The 18,598-nt window shown below is 38.3% G+C and overlaps 1 protein-coding gene across 1 annotated transcript in view; it reads left to right on the top strand.

The window, feature by feature from the left end:
* Window positions 1-7,197: 7,197 nt before the first annotated feature.
* Window positions 7,198-18,598, top strand: part of LOC133993301 (serine/threonine-protein kinase Nek5-like) — a 27,561-nt gene continuing 16,160 nt past the window's right edge. Inside the window, exons 1-7 of the mRNA XM_062432217.1 lie at window positions 7,198-7,320; window positions 9,060-9,156; window positions 9,268-9,365; window positions 9,436-9,519; window positions 12,254-12,324; window positions 13,995-14,081; window positions 17,097-17,151. Of these exons, the coding sequence (XP_062288201.1) occupies window positions 7,198-7,320; window positions 9,060-9,156; window positions 9,268-9,365; window positions 9,436-9,519; window positions 12,254-12,324; window positions 13,995-14,081; window positions 17,097-17,151 (615 nt within the window). The remainder of the gene's footprint in view (window positions 7,321-9,059; window positions 9,157-9,267; window positions 9,366-9,435; window positions 9,520-12,253; window positions 12,325-13,994; window positions 14,082-17,096; window positions 17,152-18,598) is intronic.

The raw sequence follows: 18,598 nt of genomic DNA, 5'->3' as shown, positions 1-18,598 counted from the left end.
CACACCACAGTTGGTTGAGGTTATACTTATAAAGCAGGAAGTGGTCAACTTGAAAAATGTTGGCACTTCCTGCACACAAGCATGCACACTATGTTTAACAGCAGGGAACAAAATGGAGGCATATTTTACACTATTTTACAGTAGCAGGATAATCATAATTTTGGTCAAGATTTCTCAATATTGTTACATGTTTACAACATATGAAAGCATATTTATCTCCTCTGTGAACCTGCAGCTTCTCCTGTTACAGTTCAGGAAGTTTTTAAGAATAGCTTCACAATATTTCAGAAAGGATTTCCTCTCTGTCATCATTCCTGCTGTTCATACTGACTATTAAAAGATCTCCTTCAAATGGAAGTGATGGAGGACTGTATCCACAGTGTGTCCACACAGTCATTATAAAGTAGATGATCAGCTTCTATTGAGCTTCATCAGTGTGAGTTAGTCATATCAAGTGATATCTGACACATTTACAGTCTTTTTAGCATCAAATTCCCTCTTAGTGTTTCCCTGTTGAGCTGTGGTGGAAGTATAGTAACAAAAAGACTTTGCTACTAAAAACTCTGTAACGTTGAAACATAGAAGATGAAGATTTGACTCATATGGACGTCTGAAGCTTCATATTAGCTTCAGGTCAACTTTTAAATACATGTTTACACAGAAGGAGGACTGTGGATTTAGTCCTCCATCACTTACATTGTAAGAGCATTATGAAAGATCATGGTTCCTCAGAGAGTAGCAGGATTAACACAGAAGGGAAAACAAAAAGCAGATAAGGATGTTTACTGGAAGAAGCAACCTTGATAATAACAGTTGAGTGAGAAAGTGTATCAGAAGTGAAGCCGTGTGATTCAACCTTCAACTTCCAGTTCCGAGCAGATGGATGCAGAGGCACAACTCCAGGAAAGAAACACTGATTAGTAATGAACACAGGGCCAACTGCTGTAACAAGTAAATACCAAGGTTGAATACTGTAAGGGAGGCAGCATGCTCTGAGTGTTGACTTCACCTTTTTGTTTCTGTCTAAATGCAGACTTACAGTGCATACATGTGTGACTCCACATTAAAACTCTGAAGGACACAGTTGCTCTTAGTGAATCTATCCTAATTACAAAAATCCCACAACACACTAATGACTTCATTTTCACAAATCACCATCATCTCTTTCTTTTACTGTCACACAGCTCATTCATGAGAACTTACATGCTGACTGTTGGCCACTTTATTTGTTCACTTGTACGTAGTGATGCTGCCATGCTGAGTCATCATATGATCCTGTGTCTGTAGTCGTCACCCCAGAGGACTGACACAGTATCAGGTGTCACAGCAGGCACACAGCCTTCATGTCATTTGATCACAGTGGAAATTTGTCCTTGATTAAGGCTCTAATCAGAGGGACCTCGATGCACAGGGGGATCATGGGAAATGGACCAGGTGCTTAGCAGTGAAGTGTCACCTTGAAGGCTACGAGTGAAGCAGCACACTGATCTTCTATCTGTTGAACTAAGTGAGAGCTCTACTGACTGCAACAATGACATCATCCATCTTTTAATAAACCATTGAAGTAAGTGAGTTACTTCTTTATAAACATAATACATACTTGACTACTTGAATAGGCCCGATTTGAATTTATTTCAATTTAACACTACTTGACACGACTCCTCTACACTTCATTTTACTCCACTTTATTTATCTGGCAGCTGTAGCTTCTGGTTTATTTGCAGATGTCAAGTTATAATAAAAACATGATCAGCTATGATACGTTGCACTTTTGATAAAGTCATTTTGTGGTGAATAATACTTATTTGAAATGATGATATTAGAAATGAAAGCTGCACTTATCATTATTTGTATATTACGTAGAAAGGCCAGCAGCACCTCCACCTATATGTGAACCCTGGTTTAAAGCACACTAGTTGAAACCATACATCTGGATACAAAGTCCTCACCACCAAACATAAACTGAAACTTTTTTGCTACATTACTAGTCAGACCGGCAAAATAATTGGTTCACCCCAAATCCCCCTATCTCAACTCAGTGATGAAAAAAGCTCCTCTGATCAACAGGACCCCACTCAACCCCTCCACCAGTACTCCCAGTTACTGTAAGTCCCACTGTCCCAAAGAACATCTGCAAACATCTCATAGACTCAAATAGGTGCTGCACTCTGTCTTGTTTAGTACTGTTCTTGTCCGTTCTAGTTTAAACTGTACTGTATGTGTGTGTTTTTAAATGTGTATTGTCGACAGGCTTCAAGTTATGTGCTGGTGTCTGAAGTACCAGTGGTTCAGACCAGTCAGCAAATCCACCTGCCTCATAACTAAGGTCAAACAGTGATAGAGAATGAGAGACAGATAGTTCATGCAATCACCTGCCAAGTATTTTTTGACAGTGTCTGCCCTTTTCCAAACAGTTTCCATGGACGACTTCTCAGCTGGTTGTGTGTGTGTCAGATTGTTAACACTTAGATACGGTTCAGATTCAAATTTGACCCATTTTGACATTTGAGAGCAAAACACCCTGAGTACTGTTTTTCTTTTAGCCTTACATTTGACGACTACTCCTAATGTGACCCAGAATATACAGAAATTGAAATATTATATAATATAATATATATATAACTTCTTATGAACATTTGTAATGTAGCTGATACACATTTTTGCCAAGTGTTTGACCCATATTTAATTAAAACATCCATAGATTACTGTTGCATTCTTCACATTGAATATAATTCATTGAACTGGTCATGTTCCCCTGTTCTATGTGTGTTCTGTGTGATTGTAAATGTTTAATAAACTATAAATAAAAATGCATATAAGCTGAAGAATAAAGTATCTCCGGTCTCTGAAAGTTTTTCTTAAAGATTAATCACACATTTACTTGTGACTGATGAGGCATGTATTATAATTTGAGAGACTAATTATGAAGGGATAATGTAAATACATCTGATGGCACTAGTGAACAGTATGTGAGGGTTAAACAGTTAAGAGACTGTGGTCATCATGTGGACACAACTCCAATGGGAGTCAGCTGGATGTGTACATAGTTCAACTGTTTGCTATCATGTGATACAATGTTAATTTTGTGTTATCAGGTTGTGTAGCTGATAACATGGATATGACATATACATGCCACAACAATAGTGTGAATGGCAACCATGGTTGTGAATGTGATAATACTCTGTTTCTTGTGGCTATAAGTTCAATACACCTTTTCCACAGAAGACATTTTGACATGTGACAGCAGGAAAAGCACAGGTGTAAATAAACTGCTTCAGTTTCAGGGTCCTGGTTTGTGCATGCTGACTCAGCATCACACTGTCTGTTTACAGCGAGGCAGAATAAAAAACATAAAACAAAGCAGACATTCCACAGTACAGTAGAGCAGCTGTTCCAGCAGTGTTTGAATTGTCCCACACCTTCCTCTGCAGAAAGTAACTATTACAGCTCAATATTCTGGACATCAGTCTGGCTTCTGGACACTGTTCATGTTTTAGTGCATTCCTTCTCAGATTGTTTATCTTTCCAGTAAGTCAAAGAAAAAAAAAATCAAAGATTGGAAGAAAGTCTAAAAAATAAACCTTATTTTGCATGGTGGAGATTCACTCTCTCTTCTTTTCTATCTTATGAGCTTCTCTTGACCCTGCTGTATACTACCACTACAGTCTATCTGATTCCACATCAGTAGCAGTATGTAACTAAATGCACTGGACAAAGACCTTCTCTCTGTGCTTGTCTTGTTACCACTTATTGTTGCATTTGGCACCATTGACCATCACATTGTAACAATATAACTGTTATAATATCCTATTACAGAGACTGGAACATTTCATTGGCATTAAAGGAACTGCATAATGCTAGTTTAAAAGTATAATATATGACTACTCTGCATTAAAATGTTTAAAAAAAAGACTAAACCTGTTATATATTCTGTTGAGTTGTTGTACTTACATTATATCATTATCCCTGTCATCTTAATCAGGTAACGGTCCGTTTCATTTGGTCGCCTGTCACTGGCGTCATACCACCTGTTCCAAACAGTATACATGCATAAGATGATAATCATCCCCTTGGTTCAGCTTGATGCCGACTGCTATTACTATTACTATGTCTTTTTATTATTATTGTTGTTGTTGTTGTTGTTGTTGTGCTTCTCTGTCTCTCTCTCTCTCTCTCTCTCTCTCTCTCTCTCTCTCTCTCTCTCTCTCTTCTCCCCCTCCCTCTTTCTCTCTCAACCCAAACAGTTGAATCAGATGTTTGCCGAACCAAAGCCCAATTCTGCCAGGTTTCTTCCTGTTAAACGGTAGTTTTTCTCATGGAGGAATGTTGGGTCTCTTTAAATTAAAATCACAGTGTAGACCTGCTCTATATGAGAAGTGCCCTGAGATAACTGCTGTTTTGATTTGGTGCTATAAATAAAATCAACAACATGCATTTACTCAAGTGCTGTCATAAAATAAAATTCTTAACTTTATTTGAGTATTGGGTGTCTCAAAGGGTAATAGGTTACTTTTTACTAGTTTATAAATTGAGATTTTTGCAATTAAGAATAATTTACACATAACATACTATAGTATATAAAGTGGCTCCACTTTAACTAACTACAACAGTAAAATGCAGATTATACAATAAAGCGTCTAATTCATATATAAGTAAATATATAATACAAACACACTGACTTTCTGCATATTAAGTCATTTTACTTTTGATACATCAAGTACATTTATATAATTCTTATAATTATTTTGCTTGGGAAACTTGGGATCGCAACTTTTACTTAAGTGACGGATCTGAATATTTCCCCCACCATACACAATATAGAAACATGTTAATATGGCAGATATTCAGTAAATGATGCTGACACTGCATTTCCATCACTTTCTCTCACATATAGCAACATGCACCATAACAGCACACACTCTGGCTGCCTAGCATATCATTCTGAGGTGTGATGGCTAAAGTCTGACAACAGCAACCTGATCTGTGACTGTGAATAAAGCACCAAACCTCTGCTGCCGTACTGAGGATTTAAATAAAGATCTTGTCTTTACACTCACAGCGAAGCCTTTGGCTCTGATTACAGACCAGACAGGTGAGAGATAACTGCAGCCACACAGTGCAGTCCCTCTATTTACTCATGAATGTGCTCGTGTCATCACAGCACTGATAGTGTGTGTGTGTGTGTGTGTGTGTGTGTGTGTGTGTGTGTGTGTGTGTGTGTGTGTGTGTGTGTGTGTGTGTGTGTGTGTGTGTGTGTGTGTGTGTTGCCTTTATTGCTTTTCACATGTTTAAACTCATACAAGAATTACAAGAATGGTAAATGTACAAATGCAGCAAAAAGTTTAAATATTGTGCATTTACTATGTGTAATATGGTTCAAGCCTGAAAAGCTACCGGAAGTCTCACAATGATTAAATACAGGGTTTTGTTAAAAGGTTTTCATGTCAGTATTATTTGTAAAACTGTATATTATAAATTAGGCTGACAATCAATCGAATGCCCAATCACTCCTCCAGCTTCAAAAGTCGATGTTAAATTTTGTAATACAAACTCAAAATCTGAAATATGAATATGGAGAGAAAGAAAATTAAATCTGAGAAGAAGGAAAAAGCATAGTGGACCTTGAATTAAGATTTTTGTCCGCTTTTAAGTCAAATAATTTTGTGCTGAATGTAACAAATAAAATAATGATTATTTCGTATACACGGATTCCCCGGTTCAACGAGCGGTAATACTGTTTTCTAATCTATAAATCTTTTATTTAATCGTTAATTTTAATAGACATTTAACTGAATTTATTATAGTGCATTAAATACGATGTGTTGTCTAAAAACAGGTTGTGTATGATATAACTGTCATTTTGGTGTAATGAGGTAGTTATTATATTTACCTTTACGTTATTAAAAAGGGAAATACTTTCCTCTTTTAGCATTTTACCACATGAATAATAATATAATCAATAGTTTTATAGGCTGTTATTAGAATGAACCAGTGAATCCATGTGTCCACCACGAAAGAGGATTCCCATTGATTTTACATTGGTATTGTTTCCGTGATGGGGACACGTAAATGTGACACATTGCGTGTCCCTACCACGGAATTCAGTGTTAACAGGGGTCGTGCCCCTGTCACGTATTTCTGTGAGATCAGGTTCATATTCAGTTCACAGCCATATCCAACGCAGGAAATAGAAGCATCATGCAAACTGAGCCTTAAAAACTTCAAGTCCCAGCATGCTGTGCGTTGTGTGTTAGAGGCAGTGTTTCAGTATGTGAGTCCTTTCTCTGAGAACAAGCAGCTTTGTAAAAGGTAAGTGGAGATTATTCTTATGTGACACATCCTAAAAACCATCATTCCTTATTGATACTGAACTTATGATAGGCTAACGGCTAACTGACGCTAACATGAAGTTAGTCGCCTGTGTATCTGTCTCCATGGCAACGGACTCTTTCCATCGTTTTTCTTGTCTTGTGATTATGATAACCGTGGAAGCGTTTATAAAGTTTTTTATTAACGTTAAAACAGCTTCAATTAGAGTACGAGTGTTTGCAATGAGAAGGAATAGATCTGGCTATGAGTTCATCACAGTAACCAAGTAGACTCCATACTGTGTGTGGAGGAGCTTTACCTGTCCTTTATAACATACTTAACCCCAGCTGGTCATGTTTTCTATGATCAATGGTTTACATGCAAAATCATCTGCTTATTAAATGTGATGAAAATAACCAAAGGTAAATCAAATAGTTAGTAATGCTGCATACACAGACAACAAGAAAAACACACTCAAGACTGTAAATAAACAGTTATATAATGTAACTCTAACAGGGTCTAACTGCTTAATGAACACTACATTTGATACTTTATGTCATTTTTATACAAATATATATATACACACACACACACACACACACACACACACACACATATATATATATATATATATATATGTATATGTGTATTTCATTCTCATTTGAATGCAGTATACTACTAAAACAACAATAATACTGTCCTACTAAATTGACAGTTTATTATTTGAGGGTATTTTGTGTCTCCTCAACATATCCTCTCACAGTATGTCTACTGTCAAAATCAAGAAACAGATCATCACCTGGCATTATGACATATTGTTCAGCCTCAATTATTATGTATTTGAATCTGCACATTTCTGTGTTTTTTTGTTGCAGGTCTTTCGGTGTTATGAACAATTATGAAGTCATCAGTCAGATTGGAGAGGGTGCGTTTGGGAAGGCCTTCCTGGTCAGAGACAAAGGAGGAGGTGGAGACGGACAGTGTGTGGTCAAACAGATCAACCTCAGGAAGGTAAAACTGCAGCATATGAACAGTGTCTCTCCAACACTGTTATTCATCAGTGCACTGATTTAAAAAAACAAAACATATAATACTTTTTTTGGGGGGGGGGGGGGGGGGACAACAACAACATACTGTTTTGTAAGTAGAGTTCACTTTTATTCAGAACTTTTATCTTGCAATAGCATGTATTTCTGTAACGAATAATGAAATAGTCAGTCAACTTTATTATCTGGTACTGTAAATGAAGTGTGTATACACTGTATGTACATTGTTTAATACAGTTGTGATTAAACATTAAATACTTGATTCTATAGAGAGAGAAAAAACACTAAAAACAACCAGGACAACTGCTTTCTATAAACAATGTAAATAAATTCTTTTGGCTGGGAAACCTTTGCCTGGCAGTTACATTTTATTTAACAGGGAAATGAAATGGGATCAAAGCAGACCAGAGGTCACTGTGTCAGCGTTTCTATCCACTGTGGTGCAGAAGTTTTTTCCATCCTGCTGCATTTTATACACATGTATTTCCTATTTACTGTAAGTAAATTGTGATGAATGTAGTTTGTTGTTATTTTTAAGATGAGTTTTGACATGCTTAAGAGATGATAAACTCATAAAATATGACACATTACTATAAAGTCACCTACCTGTTACACATATCAAGTAGCAAGGCAACAACAATAACATGCAACAGGATTTCTCTTGTACTCTTGTATTTTCCCATCATAGTATGGTACCTTTACTAGAGGATTAAAATGTATTTATTATTTATTTATGTATTCATTTATTTAACATGGCAGTGCACATTAGTCTAGTCTACTGTAAATGTACCAGAGTTAAGCAGAAGGCTATGTTTGTCTTTGTAGGGACATGTCTCTACACATGGCAGTGCTAATTGGTCCAGACTAAATAATCTCAACAACTACTGGACTGACTTCTCATGATACTATTTAATGACATTCATGGATCCCAGAGGATGAAACCTTCTGACTTTGATGTCTTTTCATATAGTGTCTCAACTATTGTTGGGATGGATTTCCATTAGTCATGAACCTCCCCACCTCCTCTAATAACTTCGGTGATCCCTAAACTTTGTTTGTGAACAACCACATGCTACAGTAGTGACAAACATGCTAAGTTAATATGGTGAACAGGCTAAGCAGGCTAACATGCCTGCTAAACATCAGCTTGGTAGCATTGTCATTGTGAATATGTTAGCATGCAGACATTAGCATTTAGCTCACATAGCTCCTAGCAAGCCTGTAGACAGACGTCCAAAAACAGACCCTTAAATTAGACGAGTTATTAAAATATGGTGTATAATAAATTCATAATAAAAAAATTCAAAAAGGAAACATTCGGCGCGCAGGTGGTCGAGTGGTCAGAGCGCATGCCACATACGCAGCCGACGCCGGTTTGAATCCCGGCCGGAGGCCCTTTGCTGCATGTCACACCCCCCTCTCTCTCCTGTTTCCTGTCTGTCTACTGTTAAATAAAGGCGTCTGTGCCGAAAAAATCTTTAAAAAAAAGAAAGAAAAGGAAACATTCATTATTAAAGTACATAATACACACAATTCATTATTAAGCTACACAATACAGGACAATAGACTGCAAACCAAAACACTATAATTAAATATCAAACCAATTCAAAATCCTTAAGAGTTCATTAAATGTAACCAGTTGTTACAGAGGTTGATATGCATTTACACAGTTAGGAAGGGTTTAAACGTGTCTTTACTGCCCAGATGTCAGCGAGAGAAAAGGAAGCGTCTATGAAAGAGGTGACGCTGATGTCCAAGATGAAACACCCCAACATCGTTACCTTTATCCGCTCATTTCAAGGTGTGTGTACCTCTGTAGTGAAGGTATCAATGTGTAATCATTTCTTTATGTCAGCAGGTTTGTGCTTGAGTATATTTGCACTGATGTCAAAAATACTGTTTGTGTGTGTAGAGAGGGGCAGTCTGTGTATAGTGATGGAGTACTGTGACGGAGGAGATCTGATGAAGAAGATCAACATGCAGAGAGGAGTCGCCTTCACTGAGGCGAAGGTACACATACACACACACACACATACACACACACAGATAAACACACAGTGACAATGTGCTGTGTTCGTAGATCGTGGATTGGTTCGTTCAGATCTGCCTGGGCCTCAAACACATCCACGACAGGGAGATTCTCCACAGAGACATCAAATCTCAGGTATCTGACGTGCATCACTGCTGCACACACACACACACACATCCAGCTCTTACACATGAAGGTCAAGTTAGCACAAAGCAGGGACTGACAGACATTTCATTACACAAAAACACTCAGACCTTTAGGTTAAACTCAATCAATCAATCAATCAATCAACTTGTATTTATTTAGCCACAAATCACAACAAAAGTCATCTCAAGGCACTTTACACATAGAGCAAGTCTAGACTGTACTCTTTCATTTAATTTAAAGGCACACAACATTCCCCAATGAGCAGCACTTGGCAACAGCAGCAAATAAAAACTCCCTTTTAACAGGAAGAACCCTCAGGCAGAACTGGACTCTAAGTGGGCGACCATCTGCCTGCTTCCACGTCTGATATCATTTGATCCATTTTTCTACCATACGGCCAATCTGGGCAAGTGCCCAGGGGCCCTCGAACACTAAGGGGACCTTCGTTTGTTTGTATTTAAAGCACATTGAGTTGCTCCAGGGTATAAAATGCGCTATTTAAATAAAGCTGCCTTGCCTTGAATCCGTGATTGGTCAGACTTCACAGAAATAGACACACTCTCTTGGTGTTGATATTGTAGCTTTCATGCGAACAAAATAAAATGTCATGATTGATTGTTTCATTTCTCATCTTCACAGCTGGGAAAGTAACGATTGGTCAGCGTGTCACTGTGGTTAGTTTGTATCATCTGGTGTGCTGAAAAAATTGATCACTTAGCGGAAAATGGACAGCGCCGGCCCGGCTGTATCCAAAAGCCCAGTGGAGAAGTCAAAAAAAGAAAAAAAAGTCATATTTGCAGTAAGATTGAGAGCTGGACTTTTAGCACCTGAACTTATGGATTCATTTATTTGTTATGCTGTTTGCTTAACATGCATTTTGCATCACTGTGGTGTGATGCTGTTTTGTTCGACTTGATTTGTCATTTGCATTATATGTTGGCTTTTGCAATGTGTGAAGTTGCCTCACTCACTTAGTGACACTTATTTTGAAACGTGCATCAGCTGTGCTGTGTGTGCATCAGGATGGCATTGTTGTGTACTCAGTCACATACCAGTAATAACTGCCATGCTGTCTGCTTGGGTGCTTTTCAGAGAACACTAATATTACCATCATCTTGAGCCATACACTGCCTTGAGATGATTTAATCCACTGTATCATTGTCTTGTGATTTGTGAGTGCAGCAGTATTTCAGCACTTGGTTTATTGAACTAGAATTAAGAAATCCAGGATCACTGAAGAACCAAGGCTTGACCAAGTCTCATCAGTGCATCCTGGCTTAATCTGTTGCACCTATGTCAAGCCAGGTCTAAGTAATTCAGATAAGTGTGTGTTCATGGCTTTCTTACACAGACCACTCGATCGATCACAGATTTACTGATGACATGGAACAAGCACGTGCCGCACACCTCTCACCAAGTGAGCAACAGTTTCTAGTGGAAACTAATGAGGAGGTGAAACATAAATGTTCAAAGAGAAATAAGTCAGATATAATTAAACTGAGAGAAAAAGCCTGACAGACAATAATGGACCAACTGAATGTGTAAGTAGTCCATATATATACATTTAATAACCAGTGCTCTACTGAAACCGTCATAATTACAATTCAAGGAGTTACTTTGTCATTTTCATAATGAACCGTTTACATTTTGCCTTAAAAGTGAGCAGTGGTAGTTAATGTTACTCAGGATAATTACCATAAACACTAATTACAAACAAGCTCAAAATATTTTTAAAGTATTAATCCAGCCTTGTCGTTGTTCATTGTTAGTTATTCTGTTGGTTATTTTCTATGTAATTGTTTCACAGAGAACAGTTCCCAGAGCCAACAGTGACATCTTCAAACTGCTTGTTTTTTCCGACCATTAATCCATACCCAAATATATTCAGATTTACAATGATAATTACAAAATCTCACATTAGAGAAGCTGAAGAGACATTTTGATGTTTTTACTTGATAAATGACTTAAACCATTACATTTGTTTTCTTTTTATCTGTTGATTTCTGATAGTGGTGAATGGAAGCTATCCATATATGGAATGGAGCAGGTGGCCTCACATAGCTTGATTATGCTCATGATCAAACTAACCCTCTTTATGTACAGGTTGACATTCATTAGGCTGAAACGAGCAATTTACAAAAAGTTTGTGCAGTTATGAGTTTGAGGAATCTGACTTTGAATATTCAAATCAAAACATTTAAAAAGAAAAAATGTGAAAATGAGGAAAAATGTTTAGTATCTGTTTGTCTGTATTGTTCCAGGATGTATAAAGTGTCATTATGGATTCAATCAGATCACAACTGCTGCTGGAAACTGTGACTGTACAATATTTGATACTATACTTTAACTGAGCCTCGTAACCCACAGAATGTACATCAGGCATTCCTAATGGAACCTGCACATGATTGACAACATTATCCACTTACTCTGATGTTAAGTTTTTTAATTTGATAGTATTATTAATTCTAGAGTTCAGAGGGTTGTACGTCCAAAGTGTCTGAGGCTCATCTTTGTTCTGAACAAAGACCTCGCTGTGTGCCAACACCCAGAATAAGTTGACACAACTGACCACAGAACACACTCTGTTCACTACCATTACCATCTTTCATCAGTTATATCTACTTCCTCACACACACATTCAGGCACACATGATACATGCCCAGTCACTGTTTTTCTGTTGGAACACAGACATGCTTTCATTCCTTCTCTCCCTCTGGTCTAGAATATCTTTCTAACCAACGGAGGGATGAAAGCAAAGCTCGGGGACTTTGGAATCGCAAGAATGTTGAATAAGTAAGTCAGTGTCATCTTCACACACACACACACACACACACACACACACACACACACACACACACACACACACACACACACACACACACACACACACACACACACACACACACACACACACACACACACACACACACTCAAACAGTGCAGCTGTTTATCACTGAGGGCTCTGTAACACATGGAAGACCTCCAAACAAGTCATTATCATTCCACACACTGTCGACCGGGACATGTAAACACATATGCTTATGGAAATACAGCTTGGCCTGAAGTCTGTACAATTAACAAATGTGTGTCTTATAAATGACACTGTGTATGTATTTTCAGTTTTTCACCCCAGACTAGCTGACTTGATTTATCCTGGGGGGAAATTCACAAGTTACAGCAGTATAGAGGGCAGGGATAAGAAAGGAAATAAGTGAAAAATAAAATAAGAAATTAGATAAATGACATTAAAACATACTGTGTTTTTCATCATTCATTTACTTTGTTTTATACACTTAGAGGTAAGGAATGCAGACCTGTTAAATCTGACTGTCTGAAGTCATCTGCTGCTGTCTATTAAGAGGCAATGTAATAAATAAACAGCACTGAGGACTACCTCTGCACTCAAGTTCAATGCCAATCTGCTTCAGATCAGCTGAACATTGTAAACACAACTGGCAGTGTTGGCTTGTGAGAAGCCAGTGAGGGATTATGCCCTTGTCACTGCACTAATGTTACCGGTTGGTCAGGGCACCTGTACATAAGTGATGGAATGCCCCCCATGTTATGCCCTCCAGGTGAAGCTGCTCCCCAGCAGGTGAAAAGAAGCAACTAGTGAGTCTTTGGTCTTGTTTCCTGTTTACATCAAGGGGTGTCACACTCATTTGAGTTCAGCAGCCACATACAACCCAATTTGATGTCAAGTGAGCCAGAAAAGCAAAACCATTGAATAATAACGTAATATATAACTTAAGAAATATATAATAAATATAATATTTAATATAACGTTACTATAATAAGCTATCTATTCACAAAACAGATGAACCGCCTGAGACGTGTTAAGAAAAATGAGTGTAGATTCAACAATAATATGTCTCAGTTTTTTTCAGGTTCTTTTGCACAGAAGCCGTTGATTAATGTTCAATGTATGAAATATGATATGTGCACAATATGTATTCATTGGTTTTTCAGACAGTATTCTGGTCAGAGTGGAAAAACCTCTAAAGCAGCATTCTACATGAAGTAGGCTGCTCACAGTTTAACCTGGCATCACACTTTGCAAAGTTATCCAGTGGTCTGGATTGGATCCCTTAGCAGGCCGATTCTGGCTGGCGGGCCGTATGTTTGACATCCCTGGTTTACATCATAAAATAAGCATTCATCACCCAATCCTACATGCCTCAAAACTGATACTGTACAGTCTGACCCACAATGTGACCAAGATTTTACTGGACCTGTGAACAGCGTCACATGCAATGTATCCTTACTAGCTTCTCATCAATAGAAGCTCATCATTTGAAAAGCTTTGCCCTGGCTTAGCCAATAGAAGTGTTTCTACCTCTGCAGCAGCTCTGTATCTGATAAATGTTTGTGAAAACTGAAAACTGTAGAAATAGAAAAACATATTTAAGGTTGGAGGTCACACTTTATTGAGTGTGTTATGTTTGTGCCCTGTGGCTGTGCAGCACCATGGAGCTGGCCAGGACTTGTGTTGGGACACCGTACTACCTCTCCCCAGAGATCTGTGAGAATCAGCCCTACAACAACAAGACGTATGTATTGTCGTCACTCTGCACAGAACTGCCATGAATGACTTTCTCTCTGACATTCTGTAATGAGCTTCAGTGGCTTCACATGGATACTAACAAAGTCAGGGTAGAACTCCAACAGACACATGTATCATCATGAGGAATACTGAAGCTTTAATAAAAACTGTGGTCATTTGTATGTCTTGGCTTGAGACTGACATGTGTACCTCCAGTAGCTGAAATGTTTTGATGAAGCGTCTACAACTGAAAAGCAGAAGGTGGACATTTAGTTCTGACCAGAAAGTGAACTTAGAGAGCCAGAAATTCAAACAATGAGCCATTAGTTCTGATCACTAACCCTGTGAATAATGAATATTCTGATACATTTGTTTAAACTGTGTCCCAACAAAGTTTTCAGTATGTTAAGTGCTCACTACAGAATATCAGTATAAAGATGTCTTATTACATGTGTTTGATGAGGAAGCTACAGAAACATCAACAAAAGCACAAAAATACATTTTTGAAAATAGATCTTACATCATTTCCTGTTAGTATCAAATGATATAGTCTAGTAATAACAATATCTGTGCAATAACAGTATACTATGATGCATATATTGTCTGGTACTTTAAGATATTTTATGCAAATGGTATAAAGCATCAGTGTTGTTTAGAGACCGACCGATATATCAGTCAACCGATATTATCAGCCGATATTGACCCATCACAGATATATCAGTATCTGTGTTAATAAGCTTATATATACAAAATATATATGTGCCGATATTTTAATATGTGCTGATAGGCAGAATTTTATGTATATTGAATCCCTATGAAGTTTACTGTTTCAGTGTGCTAAATTTATTCTTAAACTGTAAAATTCCATGTCTCCATTGCATATTATTGTCACATGTATTTGGTAACCACATTTGAAAAAAAAAGCGTGTTTATGTATATTCTCTATGTATCAGATCAGAATTTCTTTACTCCCTAATATCGGTATCGCCATCGGCCCCAAAAATCCAGTGTTGGTTGAGCCCTAGTGTTGACTGCAGGTTTAGCTTACTTCCATTGCTATTCAACATGTCCATTTAGTTTCTCAGTTTGCTATGGTTTGCATTAATACATTTCATTTGAGTGCTGACCTGCTGATGATTTTTAGGTGTTTGTAAAGATTCAGGACCCAGCTATATACAATGGGGCTAATCATGTTGATTCATTATCATTTTGAAAAGTACCCATCAACCTCAGTGACTCTTACTACAAACAGCCAAAGTCCTGACATCACTAGCTGCTGTAACTCAATCATCAAAACAACCAATTATCAGTTACTGTGAAAAAAGAAAGGTATATTATGCATGTTCTAAGATAAATAAGTATCTATGACAGTACTCGATGTTAGTATTTGAACATTACATTTAATATAGTACAATAGCAATTCATTTGAGCATTTAAAACACTCCTATCATCTTAATAGTTTCTCTTTTTTTATGATATCGAACCACGCTCTCTTCTAATGTCATTTTGTCAACTATTCTCTTTGAACTTGCTTCTCAACTATTTGGTATAAGGAATTTCTGATTCTTACAAATAGAACATTTAATTACTCAACAATCAAAATAAACAAGAAAAAAGAAAAAAAGCTCAGCCCCACCCACCACCGTACAGTGTTCAGGCTCCTCACACAGCACTGTTAACATAATCACAGAATACTGTAGATCCACATGAATATACTGAGGTCAAATGTCAGTCATCACCTTGGATTGGCCCTGTTGCATTTTCACTCCTGACAGTGTCTGTTCATGACCCTGACTGACCATCCATCAGTCATGTGTGTTTGATTAGAGCACTTCTGTAATCATGATGTCATCATCTGGTCACACTGCAGCACATTCAGTCAGAGGGGTGTTCACTTCAACAAGTACAAACACACACACACACACACACACACACACACACACACACACACACACACACACACACACACACACACACACACACACACACACACATACACACACACACACACACACACACACACACACACACTGACAGGGAACGCAGATGTGTTGCAAACTCACAGATGCAAACATCTCAAAGTAATTATCATTCTCTTTTCCTCTGTGTGTGTGTGTGTGTGTGTGTGTGTGTGTGTGTGTGTGTGTGTGTGTGTGTGTGTGTGTGTTTGTGTGTGTGTGTGTGTGTGTGTGTGCGTGTTTAGAGAGACCATGGCTCTTCTGCTGTCTTGTTTTGATACAGCTGACTTAGTTCACTGTTGCTTCCTCTTTCCCACACTCACTCACACACATGTCCATATTTCTATTCTTGTGAGACTTTCAATGACATAATCCATGTCCTGGCCCCAAACCCTTACCTAAACCTAAACCAAGTCTAAACATAACACTGAAACCTTTAAAGAAGGGGGGAAAATGTCCACAATTTCCAAAAATATCCTCAATGTAATGGTATAAATCTGCCCAGACAGGTCCTCACAAAGACAGTAAAAGAATGCACACACACACGCACACACGCGCACGCACACACACACACACACACACACACACACACACACACACACACACACACACACACACACACACACACACACACACACACACACACGCCAAAAGCAAACACCAAAGCAGTTGTATTACTCATTACAGAGGTGAAAACCTTTTTACTTCAGTGTCTCTTTGTTTCTGCTGTTCATGACTTAAGCTCAAGGGGATGGGGGAGGAGGAGGAGGGGGCGTGTTTAGCTCCACCCGGGCATCCTGTTTCAACAAGAAATATGTCAAGTTACACAAGACAAGATGTACTGAAAGTGCAGCTTCATGGTGACTTCATAGTTACGCTCCTTGAATCTCTTGAGTTTGAAAACAGCGCACAGAGCTCGGGGGACATTTAGGGATACAAAGGAGATACCAAAAAATCACCAGAGATTGTCTATGAGTTTGTCTAAAATTAATGTCCGGTGCATTTTCAATCCCTACTCTGTGTGTGTGTGTGTGTGTGTGTGTGTGTGTGTGTCCTCTCTGCAGGGATATCTGGTCTCTGGGCTGTGTCCTGTATGAACTCTGCACACTGAGACACCCAGTAAGCTGCACCACACCCTGCACATCACACAGCTGGAACCTACAAGGCTCTAACTCTAACTCTAACTCTAATGTAACCTCCTCACAATTCCAATGCTGAGATGCAGATGATAAGAAGGAGTAATGTTTACTGTGTTCATCATTGTAGTTTGTACACAAAGTACATCTGAGACTGATGGGAGTGTCACCTGCCTCTGGTTGTTTATTAAATGTGTAAAGTATGGGGTGTGTAAGTCAGTGATATCAGTAGGATGCCATGCATGAGTGGAGAATGTGGGTGTGTGTGAGTAAAGTGCATGAAAGCAAAGAAAATAACTAAATCAGCATAACTAAAACAAACAAGTGCCTGTAGGGAGAGGGGAAAACAGCTGTAGCAGCAAGGCAGCAGCTGAGTGGAACTACAGCAACATCAGTCCATCAATTACATAGAGAATGAAAGGTTAGGGGTCAATAAAGTTGGGGGGCAAAGTTTATTCATATTAAATAGAATAGAATAGCAGAGCGTAGAAGAGAATAGAATATCATAGAATAGAATAGAATAGCATAGCTTGCTGAGTAGTCAATAAACACAAACAATAAAAAAGGAACCAATAGGACAGACAACATAAACAATCATACAATTGGGCAATAAATAGTGTAAGAAAATATAACTAATAAAAGTATTGCACTTAAGACTGAAGATTTATCAGCCTGAGGGCCCACGGGTAAACACTGTTTTTGAGTGTGTTTGTTCGTGCCTTTAAGTTCCTGTATGTCCTACCAGAGGGCAGGAGAGAGAACAGTTTGTGACCTGCGGGGAGCAGTCTTTGATTTTCATAGTTCTGCAGAGGCACCAGCAGCTGGAGATGTCTTCCAGAGAAGGCAGAATGCAGCCGATGGTTCTCTCTGCCATTTTTATCACCCTCTGCAGAGCTTTTCTGTCAGCAGCAAAACATTCAGCATACCACACCGAGATGAAGTATGCCAACACAATGTGTGTCCACATTGCATGAAATTGGACACTTCACTCCCTTGGGTCCCCAGCCACACACCCACCAAGTGTGGATTTGACAGGAGGAACAGTTCAAGAGATACACAAAGAGCAAACTTACAAACAGATGTACAGACAGATATTATGAATATCTGAAACAAACTTCATGACAATCCATCTAAAATGTGTTCAGATATTTAAATCAGGACCAAAGTGTTGGACAGACTGACTCTAATAAGCCAATAATGTAATAAAAGTCCTGAACCTTTACAAATGTAATAACTGGAGCCAATAACCTGATCATATACTAACATCACTTTATTGAAGTTAAAAGAGATGTAAACAGAGATGTTAAAAAAAAGTCTCTCTCTGTCTGTCTCTGTCTCTTTCTCTCTCTCTCAGACAAACAGACAGACAGACAGACAGACAGACAGACAGACAGACAGACAGAGACAGAGAGAGACAGAGACAGACAGAC

This window comes from Scomber scombrus, chromosome 13 (assembly GCF_963691925.1).
Source record: "Scomber scombrus chromosome 13, fScoSco1.1, whole genome shotgun sequence".
In the NCBI taxonomy this organism is placed as follows: Eukaryota; Metazoa; Chordata; class Actinopteri; order Scombriformes; family Scombridae; genus Scomber; species Scomber scombrus.
This window is presented reverse-complemented; position numbering and strand designations above follow the sequence as displayed.